Consider the following 24,567-nt stretch of genomic DNA (forward strand, 5'->3'; position numbering starts at 1 on the left):
TAAAGGTGAGGGAATTCTTCAGGCTCTTTAGCATCCTAATGATATCTGGTGATGGTTGTGCACTTGGTCTCCACTATTCCTCTGCAGAGGAATATATATACATAGAAAAATTATATATAATCACAGATCATGAGGACTGTCTTCTGTGGAAAACAAAGTTGTCTCTTTTCTTTCCTTCTCCTCTGTCCTTGTCGACTCGATAGGAGCAATGCATATACCTGATGAGGAGAGAGAAGAGGGTGAAACCTGTAGAAAGAGGGGGTCCCATGTCTTGCTGGCATCATTCCACTAGCCTGGATTCCAGGCCTCTCTGCTCTCCACCTCTGAAAGCTGGGTGAGCCTTTCTGGAAGGATGGGAAAGGTGCTGAGGTCCTGGCTCCAGTGCAGGCGCTTTTCTCCCATCTCCGGACTCTGTCGACGTTAATTGAGATTCAAGATAATAGTTTCTCCATCCCTTTGTTCTTTCCCCTAAACCTGGAATCTTACTGACTCCTCTGTTCTCAGGAGCATCGACCCATGCTTTAATTTTCCCATCAACTTTGGAAAAAATGCAGATATCAGCATACTTGTGTTTTTAATATTTATTGAGAATTTACCAAGCAGCCTCTCTACCTTGGGTTTGTGCCAACTCTCTCTACTGGGGTAGTGTCTGCCTTGCACAGAGAAGGTTACTTATGGTTTCCTTTATTTGCTACTGCTGCATTTGTCTAGTTCTCCCTTAAAAAGATGCAGGAGGTGAGTGCTGGCTGCTATCTTTATTTTCTGACTCTCTTCCAGAGTTCATGAGGAAATGCTCCTGAATAAAGCCAAAAAAATTCTACACCTCTTTTCCCCTTCCTGTCATTAGAAAGTTCTCTCTCTCTTCCCCCTCTTTTCACATTTAGGCCCTGATGGATTGGGCAGACTTCTTGCTCTGTGGTCATTGATTCTACTAATTGTCAAAAGCTATTCCAGAAATGAGAGAGAAGAGATTTTGCACTCTGAGGCCATCTCAAAACTTGGAAGCATAAAGGCTCTGCTGTTCCAGACTCTCTTCAGCACACAGTTAATTTTGGAATGAAAAGTCCCACAGATATAGAGTCTGCAAACAATCTGAAATAAGGAAACCATATCTTGCCTTTTTATTTTTTCCCTTGTCCCATGATGTAGATGCATCCTGCTCTTTTTCTCCCCAGAAGCAAGGCAAGTATTGTTGTGAAGGTGTGAGTGCAATGGGGAGTTTGATTTCAGGATTCTGCTGTGACTGAGCATTCCCTTGCCTTGAGCAGTTTGGGCCACAGGATCCTTCTTGATCTTTTGGCTTTTGTCTAAGAACAGTCACTGAAGTTGTTATTTTTGTATTTTGCATTTATTACTTCTCTCTTTTCTGCTCACCCAGAAGTGCTCTGTAGGTTTTTTTAGGTCTGCTGTATTTACTCAATTTATCCAGGCCTTGGAAAAGCTTGGACTAGCAGAAGAACACACAGAATTGGAATTGCCCAGTTCTACAAACATCGGAGCAATTGACAGTGTCATAATAGACCCTGGAGGTGACAGCAAGGATGGCTCAGTGCAGCTCTTTCCTCACCATTTCCACCAGTTCTCACAGTTGACACCTCCAGACTCCTTCCCTGCCTTCTCCAAAGAGCTGTAGGAAGTTCACATGTTCCTTGACTTGTTTTTGGCTCTGGTGTCAAAACACTAATCTGAAAAATTCCCATTGAACTTGTTTGGATGCTGAGTGTGATAGGTTTAAAAATAAATAAAAGCTCCCCACAAGTCCAGTTCTGCTCCCAGCTCTGGCAGAGGAATTTGTAGTGGCTTCAGTGGGAACAGGATTCGACCTTACAGAAGTGCTTTTAATGTTCCTGCCCTTGGGCAGTCTGGGTAGATACTTTCTTTTGCAACACAGAGGATGAACTGTGTGTGCTCCCAGGCTCTTCCATATAATGAGGAGTGTGCTCACATGGCTCAGGGATGTTTGCAAGTGGAGCAAAGGAATGCAGCTACCTGTAAGACAGAGGGTGGGCAGTGGAGCCTTGTGCTGGTGCTCTTCATCCCTGAGTTCACAGATATTTGGCTTTTCTGGGAGCTGTTGGCTGCTGGTTGATTTTCCTGTATTTCAAAACAAATGCTGAAAATTTGCCTGGAGCTCTCTGCGCAGATCAGCTGCCCATATGTACTACAGAGCAGGTTTTACAGGCTGTCTGCCCTGGGAATTGAAAACCAGAAAAAGAAAAGAAAATCAATGTATTTCCTTTTAATGCTATTTTTATCTCCTTAGAAAAAGACTATGAATGGGGCTAGCCAGTAGATGAGATTTCAATGCTCGTGTGTGGCTCCGTTTCATGCCTTCCTCATGCACATGTGCATTGTTTCTTTTTGGTTTTTTTCTTTCTCCCATTGGTGCTTTGGTTCATTATCTGAAAAATGGAAATATCTGATTTTGAAATATCAGCATTAGGTTCTGGGAAGTACTTACTGCTTCCAGTAGAGAGAAGCACATAAATTGGGGTGTCTGGGTGGAGGTGGTACTACAGGCTCCTGGTGTCTGCAAAGAGCAGTGCATCCTCTATTTTGGGCTGCTTTGAAGGATGTTATTTGCAACAAATCCCAGACTTTTTTGTCGACTCATGACTTATCTTTTGGTTTTATTCAGCATTTTTTTTGTCCTTTGAGGGCTCCAGCAGCTGAAACAGCATCGTCTTACCACACGGCAGTTTCAGCTGAGCCTGGTGTTTGAAATGGCAACACTGCTAAATGTTTGTGACTTGTTTTTAGAACACCATTTCAGCTGCCAGTTTCCTTGAGAAAGCAAAAACAATATGAAAAACAAGAAATACAAATAAAGGAGAGGCTTTAAATACTTCTGATGTTAAAAAAAAAAAAACCTAACCAAAAAACGAAACAAAAAACATGCAGAAGACATGCTGAATTTATCAGAATTTCTTGAAAATGAAAAACACATCTAAATAAGCATGTATGTTCCTGGATTCCCTTCACCTTTTCTCTAACTTATGCATAAACTCATTGATTAAATTCTCTCTTAATGAACAGTTTCCAAACATTTTGCTTTTCCTCTAATAAAAGGCTTGGGTGCTCCCAGAAAAATAGCTGCCACATGGTGAGGGTAGATATAGGGGAGGATGAGAGTTCCCCAAAACTCTTCTTCCTGTCAAAGTGGTGAAGAAACTACAGTGGTACCATTAATTTTTCCAGGGAGAGGGGTAGGATTTAGGGTGCCAGGAATAACTGCTTTGAGGGGATGATCTGTGTGCCCAGGAAAGCTGTCTCTTCTGCTGGAATTATTTTATTAATACCTATGTTTGTGCATGGCTAGGTGTGTATGCAGATATTGTTATGGATCATTTTACATTTACAAAGTGGTAACTCCTTGCTGTTATTGCTGTTGTATTATTAGGTGTTCTGTAGGTCTGCAGTGCAGTGAGTTTTTCAGCAAGTACAACTGAAGCTCAGTGTTTTGCCCCAGAAAAGAGAAGATAACACTCAGAACTCACTGCAGAAAACCAGGGTGAATTCTGAACTCCTCTAACTTGATACTATTTTGTGTCTGTACTCACCTCCTTACCTCCAGAAGAAAGCAGAGCTCAGGTTTTGTAAGTCAGGCACCATTATCTATGTTGTTTCCAGGATTAATTAATTTGCACTGCTGTGTTTGTGTGACCTGTTCTTAGCTCCTGCCTGTGTGACCTTTACTATTAAGCTGTCTCTAACTGGAAAAAGTCCATGTTAGTAAGTGCTACGCAGATTAATTTGAATAATTTATCCTTTTCCCCAGCCCCCTCCGATTTTTTGAGAGATGTACATTCTGCAGTGGGTGACTTTCATATTTTCTTCAAATGGTAGACGAAAATTGTTGAGTATCACTAGGATAAAATGAGATCCCTGCAGGGAAAATACCTCTTTGGATGATGAATCCCCATTTACACTTACTTCTTAAGATCTATCAGTGTAAATCATGCTTAATTTTTTTTTTTTTTTTTTTTTTTTTTTTTTTTTTGCATAGCACCTATGAAAACTAATTTGAATATGGTACTTAAAAAAATTAATTACTGCCTGCTTTTATTATAAAGCTACAAGTGAGCTTGCACTTTTCATTGAGGTCTGTCACTGAGGGGTGTGTTAGTTCTTGGGGTGAAGAAATTTGAGATTGATATTGCTTCAATCCATAGGTCACTGTAGGATATTTTCAGTGGCAGTGCATTAAATGGACAGGACATACAATGGAAACTTTTGTACTCCAGGGGGTTGAGGGATAATAGTTCTGATGCAGAAGGGTAGCTAAGTCAGAAAGATGACCCACAGGACTCCTCTGGAAATATAACCAGATTATTTTCCTTAAAACAACAGAATGTTTTCTGTACAGAAAATGAGGAGTTTGCACTGACACAGATTGAACCTCCATAAAGAGTTACAGGTAAAGTTTGTGTGTGGGGCTATATTTGAGATGGCTTTTAGGGCAGCCCAGGCTCACGTGTGCTCCAGCCTGTGCTGGAGCAGCACAGAGGTGGTCTGGGAAGAGCCAGCTCTGCTTCCCCTGTGGTTTTTGCTCTTCCACGGCTCCAACTGGTAGAATCTTTGTAGTACAAGAAGTTCTCACTCACAAAGGGCATCAGGTTAGCCTTTAGTAGATTTATGTGCCATAATATTATTTAAGCCTTTGAAAACCTGCCCAGCGCTGGCGAGGCAGATAATGCAGTACTTGTATGGGGCTACTTCAAAGTGAGCTCCATGGAGTGCTGGCCCTGCTGCTGAGAGATCAATACAGTCCTGTGCTCTCTCCCTTCAATCACATCAACAGCCTGTCAGAGGTGATGCACCGCTCCACCAGCTCAATACAAACAGCAGCTTGATTCTGGTAGGAAAGAGATTTTATTGGACCAAGCCCCCTTTCTCAACTGAGTGTTTGGTGTTGTACTTCAGAATAGGTCTGTGCCCTAGACAGAAGTGGCATTTTCTTCTGTGATGTGCTCTTCATTGCTGCTCAGGGACATAAAATCTGTGGAGTGTGAGTCCACAGAGACCTCGATGTTTTTTCTCAGCTCTGCATCCAGTGAGTGCTCCCAGTCCTTGGCTGCCACCTGGGAGAGCTGCATTACTGGTCTGGCTGCTTTTAAGAGCTGATTACGAGGAAAGGCATTTCAGTAGAGAAGTGTTTTCATTCCTGCATTACCCACCATGCTGCTTTGTGTTCATGTTTTAACTGGAGAACTGCATTAAGCACATTGTGTGTGTTACCCTTCTTTCCTCTGCTGCCTTTAATGACGAGGTTTATACATTGGTGTACAGCAAATATTAAATTGGAGCTAATGGGAGGTGGGTTTGGGTCTGAGCTATAATGCCTATAAAATGTGATGAGATCTGGCAATTGACTTATGATGCCAAAGAGTGGCATGACATGCAATCTAGTGGCATCACGTTGAATGGTGCTTCACAGAGCACTAATATTTTATGTAGCCTTAAGATAAAAAGCTTGGTTATAACACTCAATGCATAAACACGCATATACCTGTTTATGGCTGTCTGTTAAAGCAGTGGCCCACACTGTTTCTTAATTAAGCAGTTAAGAGCACAGAGCAGGAAAAAGACCTACTTTAATTTTCTACAGATGTATCTGGTGATTGAAGACTAAAGGAGTTTCATAATGAAATACCCAATTGCCTGAAAGAGGTTAAACTTCAGTACAAAGTTAGGCTGTACTTTAATGTTCCAGGAGAGTGTATACTAATAGAATAATCACTCACCTCTTGTCTTGCAGCTTTTGACTTGACATAGCCATGGAACTTCCCTTTAAAGCACAGTAATTTCTATATAAGCTGTTTGATCTGTCAAGTAGGTGTAGGAGCTTGTGTCAGACTTGAAGAAGGGAGCAGATTTGGCTCTGACAGATGATACAAATACAGTGAAGTTAATTGACTTTGCCAGGGGAGAAAATTCTTCCTCCCAATTATGTCAAATGCCAGACAACTTTCCAGAGGTGTGGAGAGAAACATGCCTAAAGGACAATACTGACACTACTTTTCTAGTAGGTGCTTGTTCTGCTATTTTTTAAACTTTTTTATTAGTTAAGCTTTCAAGGATAAAACAATAAAATCGACTAGCTCAACTATACCTCTTTGTTTGAGGATTCTCAGACCTCATAAATCCATTGCCCCTCTGTGGTCCTCAGGATTTTCTGCCTGGTTTTGTGAAGATAAAAACTTTCAGGAGACTCTGTGAAGCAGGGAAGTCCCGAGCTTCTCATTTTTCTGCCAGTGTTAGGTGTTCAGCTTCTTTGGCTTCTTATTGGCATAATTTAAACTTTGTCAGAGTCAACAGGTTTCTGTCACATTCTAAGATTTTAGTATTTGGAAGGCAGAGGAGAGGACTGGGCTTCTGACTTGGTTTGCTGGTCCCATGTCAGACCTAAAGCCTGTCTCATATATGAACCTCTGCAGTTTTGTGTTCCAGCACCACATGATTCTTTTACAGAAATTTCCTGTCAGTGGAGAAGGAGCCAGCGAGGCTGTCATGGTAGGGGTTATTGCTTGGAGAAATAAAACTCCCCTTCTCCACTCTGACACCTTTTCCCCTTTCAGCCCCGTTTTTGTTTTCAGTTCATGGGTTTTTCCACTGCAACTTGTGATTAAGTGTCACTGCCAAGAGATGATAAATAAAATAAATAACAAAAAGGGATTGATGTAGACAACTTTTTATTCTGTCACCTCCTTGTGAGGTTGTGATGGACAGCACAGCACTGGTGGCCGGGTCACGCACAACCCTTCAGTTTTGTTTCACAGTGAAGGTAGAATCAGTTCAAATGCCCTTTTCTTTCCTGGCCTAAATCTACTCTATATAACTGGCCTTCTTGTTCAGTAACTCTTACAGCTTTTTCAAGAATATGTTGGTAAATCTGACAGTGTTTATATTTTATGTGGTTGGGTGTTTTGGTTGTTTATTGCTGGGTTTTGCCTTACAAAAGTGCCTAGGAACATAATTGCAAGTCCATCCCTAGACAGTGTACAGCAGGTGAGAGGTGTGTGGAACAGTCCATACCTCAAGTGGAGGATGCCATCTATAAAAGAAAAAAAAGTTAAATAACATGCATTGACAGCAAACTATCTCCCTTTTATTCCTCCTGCACTTGACTCTCTTCCTGCTAAATGTGGCAATACTGTCAAAACTTCTCATTCTTTTGGCTTCTCCCTGTCAGTATAACTGTTCCAGACCTTTCAGTAGCCAAGAAATCCATTCTGTTTGTGGGTTCCAAATTTTTACTCATCCTTGCAGCTGGTTTTGTTGCCTTAAACCCCAGATACTTTCAGATTGACACAATATTGATCACAGTTGCATTTGGTTAAATTTGAGGTTAGTTTACATGAGTCACTGATGAAATTGCATGTGACACTTTTTTGGACATCGGGAATTCATTATCTTTAAAATTATTTTTTGAGAAACTTTATTCAGCCACTAAATATACTTTTATTAAAACAAGCCCTCAGTATGCATAATTGAGATTTGGAATAGTGGTGTTTGTTTTTTCACATTTCTTGGAGTGTGCTTTCAGTTTAGCTAAACTAAACACCATTCTATTTAGGGCATAATTTTAAGAATATTTTTGTAATTCTGGCAGCAAATGCTGTGACATTATAATTATACCATAAGCATTCAATGTTTTTCCATCATAAACTGGCTGTAATCCCAGTTCTGGAAAACAGCTTTCTTGTTGCTCTGGATTCTTCAAGTGAAGAGGCATTTTTGTCTGTAGAAATGATTTTTAAAGGAAATCCACCATTCAGGTTAGTTACATACTAAAGCAACTCAAAAAGAGAAATCTGTCTCGCCCTTGAAAGTCATAAATGATTTTTGAAGTTTTCTTGAAGGAAGTTCACTTTTAAGGACAATTTGAACCAGCAGATACTGTTCAGAAACAGATCTTGCATATATTAAAATATTGCACTCATTTAACCACTAAATTTAAAGAAGGGAACTGGTTAAACCAATACAATCTAATGTTGTTTACATACCTGTTAATTTGTGGCTTTGAAAGCCAAGCAGGACGCAGTGGTTCCCCCCAGGAGTCGATACTGGGAGCAGCACCCTGTTCTTTCCTGGCTGGCTGTGGAAGGAGTGCTCCCTCAGCAGCTTTGCAGGTGATGCAAAGCCCAGAGCTCGTGCACCAGATGGTTGTGCTGCCCTTCAGAGGGACCTCGAGGCTGGAGAAACGGTGTCACAGCAGTCTAAGGGAAATGCAGGGTGCTGCACCTGGGCTGGGATAACCCCGTGAGCCCGCACAGACTGGGGTGACCTGCTGGGAAAGCAGCTCCGTGGAGAAGGGCCTGGAGCACCCCATGGGGACCAGGAGCCAGCAGCCTGTCCTTGTGGGGGAGAAAAGCCACCGTCCTCCTGGGCTGTGCCTGGCAGTGTCACCAGGAGGTCAGGGAGCTGGTGGTGCTTCCCCTCTGCTCAGCACTGGTGAGGGACACGTCTGGAATGCTGGGTCCTGTCCTGGCATCCCTGGTGCCTCACATGGACATGCTGGAGCAAGTAGGGATTGGTGATACCTCAGGTTTTAACTTTTATATTTTTCAGATTCTGTACTAATTTAGTGTGTGGGTCTGGGCTTCATATTAGGGGATGGTGAGCTGTCTTCACAGAGTAGGGAAATAATTCCTTCTCTAGCTGGGGACCAAGGACAAATGATCCAAATCTCAGGCCCAAGAACATAAACAACAGTAGACTGAAAAGAGAAAAACAAAGGATGGGGCTTCATAATCTAAAGCTGTAATTGGACAATTAATTCCAATACGCAAATGGACCAGAACTTAGAAAAGTGAGAGATCTTCTGACTGGTCATCCATTTTGTGACCATTTTGGTTCATCTGGGTGTAGCCCTGGCTGGGCTCTTGTGCTGCCCAGGGTGGATCCATTGAGGCCTTTTAATAAATCCCTACTTTATTCTTTAACTCAGACTAGCCTCTGCTCTAGGTTAGCCTTCTCAAGACATCAGTTCAGTATCTGTTTTGTGGGGTGAAACTGAGGGAACCTTCAATCTGGAGAAGAAGAGGCTTGGAAGGACCTTGTTGATGTGTGTAAATACCTGATGGAGGACAGGGAGTGAAGGGGACAAAGCCAGGCGCTCCTCAGTGACCCCAGTGAGAGGACAAGGTGTCATGGACACAAATGGAAATACATGGAATTCCATTGGAGTGCATTTGCTGTAAGGGAGGTCGAACACTGGGACAGGCTGTCCAGGTAGTTTGTGGAGTGTTCCTCCTTGCAGCTACTGTGACTTGACTGGATACAGCCCTGAGCAACCTGCCTGAGCTGACCCTGCTGAGCAGGGAGGCTGGACCAGGTGGGCTCCCTGTGTCCCTTCCAGTCTCAACCTTCTCAGTGTCACTGTCCTGCTCTGATTGCACGGCGAGGTGAGAAAATTTCACCAAATAATCTCAGCAACAAGATATGTAAAATGATATTTTAAAATAGATTATTTATTTCAAATTGACGTCTTCTAGAGCAAATCCACTAGGAAGTGTATTTTTTGTCTGCAGGCTGCCTTCGTTATCTTAGTTTGTATTTCCAGAGGTCTTAAAGGTTGCTCCACCAGTTTCCAAAGTGGGGTGTTGGATGCTGAGGCTGGAGTTGCCATCAGGTGTGGGCTTGGTAGCATGAAATCAGTGGAGCTGCATTGGTGTGAGACATGATGAGTGGAACAGCTGTGTCACCCTGAGATTTCAGAGGTGATTGCGTGTTAAACTGCCTTTCTGTTCCTCTATCCCCCTGTCAATTGTGTACTTTCACCACTGAGTTTCAACTCTCCAGGAAAAAACAAATACTGGAGTGCAAAGGTACATCTGCTCATAAAAGAGGGGCAAATTGTCAGTGTGCTGCTGGTCCCACTGGAATGGTCAGGCTGCCATGCACTCCCTTTTCCCCTCCTGGAGAGGGGTGGCTGGGGTGGAGGGAGCGTGAGTCTCACCCGGTCCAGCTTTCCTGAGCTGTACTGTTGTACACCTTTCTCTAGCTCTTACTCGGGGTATGATACTGAGCTTGGATGATGCCAACAAGATAAAAATTCAATTGTCCGTAGCAAACGTAGCAAATGGCATCACTTTGTTGTAGCAAAGAGCAAAGTGTTTGTCGTGCCTTTGATCTCTAAAGTGCTCTGATGTGGTGAGGTCATGTTGAGGAAGCACTAACAGGCCTTTCCTTGAATTTTGTATTTAACTCGATGTAAAAGGAAGAAGGGAAAATGGAATTGAATGTGTGCTTATTGTGATAATTAATTTCAGTCAACAATTAGCTTGCTTTTCAAAGTTCCTGCACAGGGCTTGATATTGGAATGGGACATTGGCAAATGACTTTATTAGTTTTCATTGAAAATTAATATGTCTGTCAGCTTTTCAGTGCAGGGCTCATTTTGCTCTTCAGATCAGTAAGACTGCTGGCTTCCCTTTCAAAACTAATTTTCTTTATTGGTATATTTGCTTATGTGTCTTTAATCCTTCCAGTTACTGCTTTAGAACATGTGGGAAGGGGAAGAATACTTGGTCCCTGAAGGTTGCTGTGAGCCAGTCACTGCTCGTATGAATGAAATATTTTCATACAGCATAAAACTTTATCTCAAAGAAAGTCTTGAGAAGTTAAAATAATGGTAAATGTTCTCTAGACTAACTCTTGCAAGGGCTAAATAGCCTGGCCTTGCTCCAGGAAGGCACTTAACAATGTGCTTAACTTTAAGCGCATTGAATATTCTTCCTGGCATGAGTGAAAAATCAATGAGGCTGCTCACATGCTTAAAATAAGACATGTGCTTAAGTGTCTTTCTGGACCTCAGCCAGAGCGTTCAGCCTGTGAGATGAGCTGAATTCTAACTGTGGGCAAAAGCCAGTAGTGTTTCATTTTGCTTGTCTTGTGCCTTTCTGAAGAATGCATTGATATTGTCTGTGTTTATTTTAATTGGCCTCCATTTCCCATCTAAGCCCTACCAACTCCAAGGCTCTGGGAGTAAAATAGATGTGCAACTTAGGGCTGTCAAACAGCTTGTCAGGGGTAGTACTTAGACTGTATATATTGCTCTAGAGCAGGAACTGAACTTCAGAAAAGCTGGGAAAAGATGAGGTGAAACATGATTATTTTCTTTGGTAGCAAAGGTTTTAATATGGAGAGAAAATGAAGAGGAGAGAAGAGAAGGGCTGGTGACACGTAGCACCTTTTCAGTTAACATAGTTGCTTCTTAGGAAACATTAAAGAATGCAGACAGAAGCATTAATAATCTGCTGGCAGTGGCTGTAGCATTGGCAAGTCAGCTTCCCTACCTACTATTGATTTTCCTGACTCTCAGGCAGCAATTTGCAATGGGTGGCGTGATCCCGTACCCTCAAAATGGGCAGGGAGAGGACTTGTCACAGCCAAAATAATTTTTACTTTCTAACCAACCCCTCCTGTTTCTTCAACAGCATCTTTTCCTGCTTAGATGACAATTTCCACTGCTGACAACTGTGAATGATAAAATATTCTATATTTAAACACAAGCAGCCTCCATGGCTAGAGGTGCAAAATAACCCTCCACGATGCACTGAGCTCTGTGCTGGCACCAGCCACCCCTGGGGAAGCACCCCTCAAGTGCTGTAAGTCTGGGGTGTTACTGCTTGGCAAGTGGAAAAGCAGTGCAGCCATGGGCATCTCGGAGAAATCTTTGCTGTCAACTCAGACTTACACATCTGAGGAAGCACAAATGTCATTCTCCCCCTGCTGCTTTTTGGTTTTCAGCATTTAGACAGTGCTTGGCTTTTGCTTTCCCTCTTTGTGTTTACAGCTTCCTCCTAACATCACCAGGGCAGGGGCATCTCTTTGTTTTTCCCTATGGATTTGATTTATAGAGGATGAGAGAGAAACTTAGAGCAGTTGGAAAGAGAGTGGCCAGAATAAAAGAAAATGGAGCATAGGTGTTTTTTAAAGGGTTAAATATGTAAAACTAGAAACAAGCAGTTGAATTTTGTATGAACTTACCAAAGTATTCCTGAAAATGCACCTCCATGAGGGAGCAGCTGACATTTTTAGCAGATCTTTCCCACATCGAGTCCTGAGCAGTTTTGAATGAGTTTGTTTGCAGGTTGTTGTTTTTCTTTCAGCTGCAGAGGTGTATTTGCAGAAATGTATAGCACTCCAGGCTGGGTTTCAAGTTTGCTTCAAGGTAACTCACAGTGTATCTTTTTATTGTGTACTTGTCCTAGTGGCCATTTATTTCTTTAAACAGTGAATTTCTTTTTAATGACATAAAAGCTTAATAGAATCACATGTCACATACAGAATTTCATCTGAATTGAGTAAGATGTGATTAAAGGTTCAGGTTTAGAGGGTATATTCACATTCTGGGATAGTTTCAATGGTGAAATGAAGTGTATTAGGGATATCAAAGCCAGAGATAGAACTGGAAGACTTGATGGAAAATGGGATCTTAGAACTGTTTTGCTTTCAACTGTTTTCCCCTTAGCTTTTCTAAAATCAAGCTCAAGTAGTTCTGTGATTGTGTCTATCTGCAGGTGTCTTCAATGTGACAGAGCCTTCTGCCACCTAGTGTTACTGGGAGCTCTCCTCAGCAGGGAATTTATTAAATGTCATTTTTATTAGCAATCCCCACTGATTTCTGGACACTTCCTGTGAATGTTTAAAAAGGCACTTTCTGCACCAGTTTCAGAATCAGTTCAGTCAGTAGGCACAACTTCTTTGGAGACAGATTTTGGGGATGCAGTTTGCAAGTTGAGTTGAGTGGTTAACAAATAATCCATGGAGAATTTCAGCAGTTGTGGATGTCACTGCTCTATAAAACCTCTGTTGGTATTTTATCTTCTAAGTGAAACTAAGGGGTTCTGCCTAACTCAGCACACTCCTGTTGGATATCTGTGCTTCTGCTGTTTCAGGGTATTGGATTAGACTGAAAGCATCAGAAAATTAAAATTAATTCAACAGAAATCATATTAAAAATGATTCAATTTAGACACTTAACTCATTGTCTTTTTAGAAGAGTAAAATGAAGATCTCCTATCATCACTGCATTTTTCCCCTCTAGAAATTCTACCAGGGCACAATAGAGAAGGACAATAAAATCCAGAGACTTTCATCCAGATTTCATAATAGAATTGTTAAGCTGTTAAAACAGAAAAATAGCCTTAATGATGCTTTATATTTAAGCCAAATAATAATAGTTCCTACCATATGCTGACAGATAGGAGGAAATTTCCTAGGATTGAAGGAGTGGCTTTTCCCCCCTTCATTCCCCTGTAAAAAATACTTTCAGGAGAACAGGGCAACTTTCCCCTCCTCCCCCACCTGTGGGAGCTGTGCCAGCGCTGTGCCAGAGTGGGGCTGGGCAGCTCCTTTGCAGTGGGGGTTTGGGAGCTCAGCCCGAAGGCTGCACCTGCCTGGGGCAGATGCTTCTCGTCCTTCACCCATCCCTGGTGTTGAGGAGAAGCCTCTCTCCGAGCTCCTGCGCTCTTTGCTCCCTCCCACCCCTTCCAGGCCTTCCTGGGGAGCAAACGCCAGCCTGGCTGAGAGCTGTAAACCTGATCTCAGCATCAGCCTGAAATGCTGACCTGAGCAGCAGCAGCCAGAAGCTGAGGAGGCTGAGGGGCTCGTGCATTAGAGCACAAGTCAGCTGCAAGAGAAAGCCACCTGGTTTTCACCTTCTTTTGACCTGAACAATCTCGTCTTCTTTAAATACTGTCATTCAAACTGCAGTATTTGCTTTCAACAATTACAGTTTCCACATTCTGCCTAAAGAAAATAACTTTGGGTTCTTATTATCTGAAATGAATAAGTGAGAGTGTGTAGTTTTTCGTTTGAGATAATTATTAGGTTTGGCAGCTTACTTATCTGATCAGTATCAGCAGCTAAAAACCCTCTAGAAGTTCTTGTGCTCTTTTGTTTGAGTCATATTAAACTGGAATTGCCATATGATGTGAATTCATTGCTGCTCATTCAGAACAGAGGATGCTGTGTCACAGTGAAAACAGAACTGACTTTCTGCCTGGGGAAACTGTATTTCAAAGCTGAGCTTATAACCACTTTTTCTGTGTTCATATTATTTTTTTTTCTGTCGGCAGTGATCTGGGGGCAAAAGCGAGTTCTTAAATGAAAGAAAAACTTTAAAAGCATTCTGCCACTTCATTTTCCAGACTTGGGCCTGAAATCCAGGTCCTTACCAGTGCTCCTGGGGCTAAAAAACCTCCTGTCTGCTTGGAGCTATCCTGAACACTGCAGTTGTGTCCTGAGCTAGTGGGTGGCATCCCTGTGTCCATGGCAGGGGGTTGGAACTGGATGATCTTTAATGTCTCTTCCATCCTAAATCATTCTGTGATTCTGTGATACAATCACGACTGTCCTCGTCTGTTGCCTCAGAACTGTGCATCAAGCAAAATGTGCTAAAAAGAGGGAGAAAAAAGTGTCTGTGCATCTCCAGCCTCCTTCTGTAGGTGTTCCTGACTGAGTGCTCTGTTCAGAAGGGCTCCCTTTGCCTACAGATGCATAATTTACATGGAGGCTGGTGCTGGAGGAATCTCTTTCATGTAGCTCTCCCAAAGCCCCAGTTCATCAATATGGATCTCTGGCTGCGTGCTGGGGGTTTCATGGCGCTCAGTGGGGTGTGTGGAACACGGAAAAAAAGGCAGAGCAGGAGGCACAGGAGGGAATTTTTATCCTAAAAGAAGAGTTTGTGTGTCCAAAAGAACTGTCTTTCAGAATAAAAGCTGTGTTCTCCCTTCTTGCCTGCAGAAGGGAAGTTGTATTCCCAGAGTCCAGTCCAGGGAAGAAAAGACACAGTACTGTCTTTAGAACTGAACTTGCCCTATCCTTACATAAAAAAGATAAGCCTATGAAAACTTAGGTAGGAAGCTACAGAACAGTGGTTAACTTCCTCAGAGTTATAATATATATTTAAACACATCCATGTTGTTCTTGTGCCTTTATAGACCCTTGTGCCTAAAGACAGTGTGTGGGAGGAAGAGTGGAGCTGGAGGACAGAGGGAAAGATGAAGAATTTGGAGTTCAGTCTATGCCAAAACATTTCCACAACCCATTAAAAAGAGAGCTGCTTTGCAATTACAGAAATGGTGGCTTCATGGTTGTTTTAGCATTTGAAAAGGAAAAAAAAAATCCAATATCACAGCTGAGAAAAGGCCCTTGTGTTCAATGCCATTCTTCCCGGGGTCAAGTAGAGCGGAGCCTGATTTAGTCACGGGCTAAATGCAGCTGCAGCTCTGCAGTGCTGCCAGCTGTAATCCATGCCAGTCCTGCAGCGCGGGCACTGCAGTGTCCTTGTGCTGCGGGGCTGCTGCAAGGCTTCACTTGCAGTTGTTGGAGCACTTTCTGTGGGGGCTGATTGATTTACTGGATCTGGAAGTGCAGACCTGGAAACCGAGCGAGGGAGAATGCCTCGAGCGCGGTGCTGAGGCCGGGTGTTGAGAGGACAGACAGCTGGCGGGTGACCTCGGGAGGATGACAAATGGGGGACCAGGTGCCCCCGCTCATCCCAGCCCCTCTGGAGTTACGGAAGTCGCTCGCGTTGAAGGAAGGCTTCCTGTGAGCAAGGCTTCTAGAAATAAACACTAACCTCTTGTTACAGCTAAGTGCATGGGGGTAAGGAATGCAAGCAGCTCTTCGGGAAGGACTTGAAGCAGAAATCCTTGCAGTTTAAAGGGGAAAAAAAAAGTAATCCGAATGGTGGTGCCTGTGCATATTTTGGAGCTGGCAGGAATGTGTGGTGTGGAGATGCGTGGGTGAGCAACAAGAAGGAAACTGTTTACACAGCACAGTCGGTGGTGGCTCTTTTCTGACATGTGTGGAGCCATCAAACAACTAAATATTTTACTGGGAGGAAAGTGGGATGTGAGGAAACTCCCCAACAATCGAAGATAGAGAAGCCAGCATAGAATTTTTATAAAATATCCTTTACAGAGATGAAACACGTGACCAAAAAGAACTTGCATAGCCTTTAGTTTTCCTTTGCTTGCAAATGATCTGTGTATTTGCAGGTTCTGCTTTCCATTTCCTGTTTTTATTTTAAAATAGGCAGTCATATGCTAAAATGAGGAGAACTTTCAGATAATCCTTGTCTTGAATCCACCCTGCAACAGCACAGAAACCTGTAACCCATGTTGCCTTAGACCTGCTGAGGATGTGCCTCCTTTCTCTAAGGGTTCCTTAGTGGGGTTGTGATGTACTTTAGCAGCTTCAGGGCTGTTTGTTTTTCTTTTCAACTAAAAAAACCCCAACAAAACAAGATGACCTCTGTCATCACTTTGACTTTTGAAACTGTGTTCAAGATTTCCCACATGAGCTTAGAATCACTGAGTGCTCCAAAGACAGCATTGGCTGCTCTCTTGCACTGGTATTCACATTTTCTAAGGTTGGAACTGTTATACCTCACCTGAAGTGATGCTGCCTGATCAAATGTTAAGAGAAGCTGATTAAATGTAGCATTTGGTTGTTATCAAAGGGAATATGCAGACACCCACTGTGAATTGTGGGCTCGTATGAGGGGCAAAATGTGTTTCTCAAACATGCAGTGGATTTACACATGGGAATTGGTGTTGAATGTGAATCTCTAGCTTGGATAATTCCTCAGTGAAAAGAGGAGGTTTATTTAACTTGTTAACACTTGTAGTATCTCCAGGTGCAATTGGATTTACAGTTCCTTTTGAAGATGGAAATAGGTCAGCTTGCACCATTTAAGGGGTTTATGTCCCATTTCAAAGTAGGTTTTATATCTACAGGCTACAGTGCTTTAAGCTGATAGTCTCAAAGTCTGTGGTCCATTGTACTTGGAGTTTATAGACTATTCTACATGAAATAGTTGTATTGAGGTGGGGCCTTCTTGGGTAGGGCCCTGCAGTGGGGCTGGGATTGTCCAAACCTCCTTTTTTTGGCAGAGCCTGCAGGTCCTGTCCCAGGGCTGCATCCAGCCTGCAGCAGAGGAAATGTGCAAAATGCATATCAGGGCAGAGGAGTACAAAGGTTCCTTTATTCTATAAAACCTTTTTCATTGTTAGTTTCCTGTCTTTACACTTTAAAACATCCACTTCTTTTAAAATTATATCAGTTTCTGGGAGGCGGAAGGCATTTCTCCTTTTCCTTTGATCTCAATTTCTCTGTAGCTTTTCATCTTACCTCAAGGCAACAGCACTGGCTTCTCAGTTACTCCAAAAGCAAATGTTTATGTGTTAAATAAATGCAAGTACCTGAGTCTGGTCTCACATCTATTTAAAAACCAGGGCAGCAGTAGAACTGCAGTGCTGGGAAAATGCTGGAGAACCAGGTGCTCTCTAAAACTTCCCTTTCTTTAAAACTCTTTTTCTGCCAGTAGAAGAGCTGGGTTTTTTATGAGGAGCACTGAAGGTATATTTTGAGGTCGACGTCATAAAGAAATTTCCCTCCATTCCACTCCCCAATGTATTAGCTTTTCAGTGGCAATGTTTGGTCTCTGGGTTCTGGATTTCATCACAAAAAGAGGAAGTTTTTAGGAAAAGTAGTATGGGAAAATCTGATTCTGTTCTCTTCCCCCACTGAGGAGAGCTTCTGTGACTTTGGGTCTTTGCATTTAAAGGTTTTTCTACTCCAAGGTTCACGACTGCACTCACCAGTTCAGAGGTAATCTGTAATAAACTCTCTGAGATGGGAATTAGATATATCTTACAGGTCATATATGGGTTCCACCATTAACAGAGGAAACAGTTTATGTGAAACATCAAATGAAAGTGCTGTAGTTTTTACATTAAACCCTCAGAAACTCCTTTATTGGTCACTGCAGCAGCTGACTGGGAGGGAGCTCTGAGCCCCAGGGTGCTGCTGGGTCACTGTTGCAGCAGGACACTGCTGGCTTTGGGTTTCCAGGATCCAAAAGATTTGCCCTTTTTATCAATAATACTGTAAGGGAGAAGAGAATGGGGGAAAAGAGGGGGAAATAACTCATCACTGATTTCTACCTTTGGAGTCAGAACTGGCTTTATCAGCAACAGCTTTTTCATAGCTAATATCACTTTTTTTTTTTTTTTTCTTCCTTCAGTGTCTGGTAGCAGAACTCTGTCCTGTTCCATCTTGGCTGAGGTGTGCTGTGGCAGACCTGCTTTGTTTTAATTTTGAAGTACTTTGTTTCACCACACACAGTTTACACAGACTCCTGCCCTAAGAAAATTCTGACAGTGTTCGAAACAAATTGCTGTTTAGAAAAAGCAGATGGAGGAGGTTAAAAAGAATCACTAGGAGTCCTATATTTCTTCTGTTGATTTGCTGGGCTGGGGCATTTCCTGTCTTTTCTACTGGGAAAGTTTATTTCTGGTGGAACAGAGTTCTTCACTCAGAAAACCTGAAAGTTCTAGGAGCTTAAACTCTTTATGTTTTTTTCTTAATCCTTAACTGTAACAAAAAGAGATCCATGAGAGACAGAAGGCATCTGCTTTTGCAGAATGTATTGCAAGATGAAGGCACTAAATTTCCTTGCTGGAAATCAGAATTGTGATGAGGAAGTGATGGTTCTGCAGCTGGTTCCTGGGGCAGGGGTGAGTGAAATGGGCTGAGGAAGTTTGTGGCATGGAGAAGGGTCTGGCATTCATCTGACACCTCAGAGAGAACTTTCTGCTCACTGAGCCTTCAGAAAGCAGCCCAGGGTTATTAATAATAACAAAACAGCCTGGCTTGCTCAGCTGAATGTGCACAGCACTGCTGTCTGCAGGTGGGATTGCTGGGGCTGCAGGGGCGGTGTCTGTGCTGGATCACTTGTCTTTGGCAGGAATTTTTAGTAGCCAAAACCCTGTTGTGGTTTTTAGAGTGACTTTTCCTTGTACCCCTGCACTATGGGCTGTGTTCAGTCCATAAGGTGCCATAATCTGGGTGAAAATGTATTTTTTATCTCCCTATTTGGACCTCATCATGCTTAGCCCCGTTTTGACATCCACACTGATTGCTGCAGTTGTGTACAGAGAAGCATTGAAAAAACCCTCAAACAAATAACAGAGCTCCTTCAGTGATTGCACCTATTAGATAGATTTTCTCCCATTTTGTCTGTGTGGTCTGGAGGGTGGAGGAGAGGAGTGGCAGGTGCCCAGCTGCTGTCAGGGCTGGCAGTGTGACCTCGGGCAAGGAGGGATTGGTTGGGCTCATGAGGAGCCCTTGCTGAGCTCATGGCTGCATTGAACTGGAATTCTGTGTCAGAACAGGCTGTGTTGGCTGGAGTTCAGCAGGAACTTCTGATACCAGTCACAGCTGGTGGGTTTAACATCTAAATACAATCATACTGCCCAAATAGTGTCTGCTAAAATGGATGAAAATCTGTTTGTTTTTTTTAATTTGAGGATCAGGCTTGTAGCTACTCCCTGGAACGATGAATTGCTATTCTGGGTTTGAGGACCAGCTTTGTGCCTTGTGTTTGTGCCCTGCCTCAGTCATATTAGTCTGAGAGAGGGAGAACCACACCATATTTGAATAGCACCAATGCATTTCCTGGGGCTATTTAATGGAGAACAGCAATGAGCTTGGCTCATTTCATAAACAAATTCTGTTTGGCTGCACTGTTTGACTGTGGTAGAGCTGACTGGTTCAAAGGAAAACAGAGCTGAGCAGAGGAGCTCAGTTTGTACCTGCTCAGGGATGGAGAGTAACCCAGGCCACACATTCCTCAGCAGAAGCCAGGCCAGACACAGTCCAGTTCCTTCCTTCTGATGAGACCCAGTCCCTGCAGCTCCCTCTGAGTAATGCAGCCATAGCTCATCCTAGGGATTGGTAAATCCAGTGAAAATGCTGTCTCCAGAAAGGCTCAGGAATGCAGCAGCCTATGCTGCTGCCTTCCTAGTGCTTCACACAGTTTTTCAGACTGGAGTATTTTGCTTGCTTTATGCAACTACTATTTATTATTTAAATTATGAATCTGGAAAATTTCCCAGATCTAATGTCTGCCCCATTACTTTATGTCTTGGATACTGCAGATAATCAGATGAGCAGTAAATCTACTCTGTGGAATAGAATTAAATTATTTCCTTTTTTTTCCCCTGTCAAACAACTTGTGAATGATTTTTCTTTTCTTCACTCCCATAAAATACCGAATAGGTAAAAAAATCTGTATGCCAAATACGCAGTTATTCCATATGTATCTCTAAGTGATGCATCTGCAGAAACACCCCTGGGAGTGTATTTATGTCGGGTAGCAGGAAAAATTGTGTGAAACAAGCCCTAGCACTGGTACTTTCAGTTAGGTGTGTGAAGGGACATTCTATGGGGTGGTTTGAGCTTGTTGGTTGTATGTTTGGTTCTTTTTGTCTGTTTAGGTGGGGGTTTTTAGCTTTGTTTGGTTTCTGGATGGTGTTTATTTTAGCCAGGTTTGATCGTGCTGTTTCTCCATTCTCTCTGATTGTTTCTGACATCTTTCCTGAATTTCTCTGGAACAAGACCACCCTGCTGAGCGGTGAGGGGCTATTTGCCAGTGGCCCTGGGTGTTGCTGAGCTGCTGTTGGGCCCTCTGGCTCTCAGCAGCAGCAGTGCCAGGGGCACTGGGGCTCCTGGGAAGGCACAGGGGGATTGCATCCTCTGCCATGCTGAGCCCATGTAGCTCTCCACAGTTCTGGCCTGTCCTGGTGAAGTGGTTGTGACACAGCCTTGGGACAAGAGAAAACACAAAGAAAACCACCTTCCAGGAACAGCCAGCTTGATTCTGAGCCTCCACACCGAGTGTGAATTACACCTCTTTCCTTGAAAACAGGAGGGGTTTTTTGGGTTTTTTTTCCCTCCCACCCCCTCCAGGGTGATGAGAAACTGAAGGTCAGGAATGAGCCCCCCAAGGCTCATGAAGAACAAAATACGAAGTGTTTTAACTGACGTGAAAGCTTTGTGGGGAAGATCAACATCCAAAGGCTGCAGCCAAGGAAAGGGGGCTTGTTTGGGCACAGCCTGAAGCAGAGCATAGGCATTGCTGGGAATGGGAAGTGTGAAATGGTGGGGCAGGGAGCACACAGCCCTTTAGCCCTGCTCAAAAATAATAGTGCAGGCTTTTTTTAACTTCAGAGTTTAGTCTGCCCTCAGTAAAAACAAGTTACATTAAAAAACTGTGCACCAGAAAAAGCAAACCTCTTTTTCCTGCTTTCTGCTTATAAGATTTACAGGTACTTAAAATAAACCTATGAAAAACAGACCCAGTGTGCTGGAATTTGCTAACTAGTGAGAGCAATTACCTCCAGGTCCCAAGACCTAACGGAGCTCGGCTTTTTGGAAATAAAACTTGGCAAGAGCTTCTTCCTGCTGCTGTTGCAAAGGTGTACATGAAAAGATGTGCTGACCTCTGCCAGAAACCCTAGGAATCCAGTTCAGAGAGATTCTCCTGTGGAGAGGATGGCTGGAATCGGGCAGCACAGATGGGGACCGGTGTGGAAAAGCCGGCAAAAAGCATTCGCTTCTCATTGTGTGGCTTCAGCGTGGCAGGTTCTTTGCAATTGCCTGGTGGAGCACAGTAATTAAATGGGTCAAGAGCAGTAAGTTCAGATACTTAACAAGAAAATAAAGACCTCACTTGACAGCCAGCAGCGGGCAGTGCTCGTTTCACAGGAGTAAGGAGAATTAGGGCAGGTTGTGCAGTAAAAGTCGATGGGAGCCTTTTTGGCAATGATTTTGTATTGCTTCAGAGATCACCTCCCAATTAACTACAAGTGCTGCAGTGGCTGGAAGTCAGGTTGTCTTATGAAACTAACGCTCCAATTTCGGATGTCCTAGAAAACGGGAAACAATAGACTCTGTTTTTCTCCTTTCAGTGATATATAAGTAAGAGAAGATAAGAAAAGTAATGAGAAAGACACAACCAACCTTTGTGTTAATACCGAAATGTAAAATACTCCTGTTTTCAGTGGACTGTTTCATGCATGAGGGGAAAATGAAGTTGTGCAATGAAATAAATATGATAGAAGTGAAATCCAAGATGGGAACTGATTTTTATAAGACTTTCTGTTTTGGAGGGTAGAGGTAGTTTCACACCAGCATTCTGAAGGAAATTATTTGTTGTTGTCAGTGCCCATCGTTCCTGGCTGGGGAAAGGAGCTCCTGTTTCCCACAGCAGTTTTAAAAGTCCTTTGGGAAGGATGAGATCTTCCTCTTAAAATATTAAGGGACAAGTAACAAAAATGTAAAAAAAAAATAAATTAAAACCCACAAAATGTGTTCTGCCACAAACCAGGAGCTCTGTGCAGACCACCTCCTCTTGCAAATTCAGAGATGGGACCAGCTTTGTTGCTGTGTTGTAGATTCTTTTGGACTGAGCACTGTTAAAAGGGTTTATTTTATTATTCCTTTGTGCTCTCCTGCCTGTGTCTGTGCTGATGGGAACCAGTGTCTGGCAGTGAGGGCCAGATTCTGTCACAACTTGGTACAAAACACCTCAACTCAGTCACAGGAGGTAAATTCAGTCTCACCAAGAGACTTCAGCATCTCACCAAGAATCCCTCAGAAACATTGCTCATGTCTGTGCATTGTGGTTATTAGGTGCAAGAAATACAGTTTTTAAAACTATAATTAATCATTTCTCAGTAATCTCTTTCTCTATGCTTTTATGGCATCAGTGGGTATGACTGTTTATTATGTCTTACCTATAAAATCTGACCTGTTTTATATACTCTTTATGGAAACAGTGTACAGTCATAAATTAAAAGATGCAACTGTTTTGGATATTTTACTGGTGGTCCTGTATTTTCCTGCCAAAAGTGCAGCTGTTTTAGGTTTCTTGGGATAACATTATAAAAGGCTGTGTGCGTTTTGCAAGTTTATGCTTGGATTGCCAAGCCAGAGGTGGAATGACTCAACCTTCCCAGGAGCAACATGTACCAAGTGAGGAATCAAAACAGCGGCTGGAGCGCCCCTGTGGAAAGCACTTGGTGTTTATGGGGTTGTGTCTGATGGTCAGGACTGGAGATGGTTCTCGTGCTGGTGCTGCTGGGCTGTGGATCTGTCTGTTTGATGGGGTTTTGGTGCAAAACTGGTGAAGAATCTCTGTTGTACTTGTCTCATGGGGTGCAAGAGCTGTGGGGTTACAGTGTGGGATGAAGGCATCCTTTAGCAGCTCTCAGTGTGTGTGGCTGGGGTGGAGCCCTTGGAAGGAGCCAAGGGGAGCCAAGAGTGGCAGTGCCAGCCCAGGCAGTGTGTTTGTGTTTCCATGTCAACTCCTGCTTCCATGTCAACTCGTGTTTCCATGTCAACTCAATGCTCTGGAAGGTTTGGGGTAGAATTCGACAGCTCTGCAAATGGGTGGTGATGTTTAAATAATGGGGAAGTTTAGAACCTTCTTTAGCCAAAATGATGGTGGCCTCCCACAGATCTAATTCCCAGGGTCAGTGGGCTCCAGGCACGGGTAGCAAGCAAAGGAAGCTCAGCCCTGTGGTCATAAGAGCAACCAGCACAGTCAGCTTGGGGGAGTGTCTGGCATTAAGTGACAGAGCTGAAACCCTGTTCCTGTGGGAGTGCAGGAAAGCTTCTGGTGGTGTCCTTGTCTTGGCAGGACGTGTGGGAGTGGGGAGATGAACCACCCCCAGAGCGAGCACAGAGAGCACAGAGCCCTGGGTGCCCCTAGCCCTGTGCCACCAGAGCGCTGGTTGAGGCAGCCTGGCTGAAGGAGCATCACTGCTTTAACTCACAGTTTTATCCTGATGTGTCCAGCGGGCAGTGGGCAGCTCCATCTCCTTGCTTCTCCTAAAACGTAGCCTCAACCTCGCTGTCCTGTGAACTGCAGGGGTGTTTGGTGTTTTCCTCTGCTCTGAAATGACGCTGCTCTTTGCTGCAGGTACCTCACCCACGTTCGAGCCGCGTCTCCGCAGGACCTGGCTGGGGGCTACACGTCCTCCCTGGCTTGTCACCGGGCCCTGCAGGACGCTTTCAGCGGGCTCTTCTGGCACCCCAGCTAGCCAGGGAGCACCAGCCTGTGACCAAGGGACACCCAGCGGGGCGAGGAGCCACCCAAGGGAGCAAAGGCGGGGCAGGATCGCCGCTGTCTGCAGGGGCCGGGCTGCACTCACTGCTCTGTGCACCCCTCTGCTGCAAAACCAGCTGCATTTAAGTGCTGAAGGGAAACCAAACCCCTCTGCACCAGAGTTTTGTAAAATGGTAGATGCATTCTTGTGGAGGGGGAAACTCGTTAGTCATGTGGCACTTTGCTGAGGGAGGCTGAAGCAATAAGCCACATCTAATGGAAGATGTGAATAACTCAGCTGTGTACGTTTGAGGCTTAAAGAAATACACTTGTAAATTTTTTTTTAAATAAAGCCAGACTTTAATAAAGTTTGTGGTTTTACTCTTATTGCAGGGTTTTATTTGCACAAGCATTTAAATGCCATTTTGATTATAACATTTAGTGTCACTATTCAAGCCTGCATTTTCTTCCCATAAAACTAGTTTTCCCAGTTTAGACAAGTGGGTTTTTCCTCCTGCCAGCTGAGAGACAAGAAACTCTGGAAATATGCTGACACAGCTCTTGTGTGGGATCCTTCCTCTGTGTGTCACTTGGTTCTTACCTTTGCTTGGAAAAAACCCTTTAGCTCAAGGTCTTTCAGCTGAGGTGCTCTAGAA

General features: G+C 43.5%; 1 protein-coding gene across 1 annotated transcript in view; it reads left to right on the plus strand.

The window, feature by feature from the left end:
- Positions 1-24,298, plus strand: part of MNAT1 (MNAT1 component of CDK activating kinase) — a 117,113-nt gene extending 92,815 nt beyond the window's left edge. The window contains exon 8 of the mRNA XM_068192140.1: positions 23,786-24,298. Coding sequence (XP_068048241.1) covers positions 23,786-23,906 — 121 coding nt within the window. The 3' untranslated portion in view covers positions 23,907-24,298. The remainder of the gene's footprint in view (positions 1-23,785) is intronic.
- Positions 24,299-24,567: the final 269 nt, after the last annotated feature.

Source organism: Anomalospiza imberbis, chromosome 6 (assembly GCF_031753505.1).
Source record: "Anomalospiza imberbis isolate Cuckoo-Finch-1a 21T00152 chromosome 6, ASM3175350v1, whole genome shotgun sequence".
NCBI classification, from domain to species: domain Eukaryota; kingdom Metazoa; phylum Chordata; class Aves; order Passeriformes; family Viduidae; genus Anomalospiza; species Anomalospiza imberbis.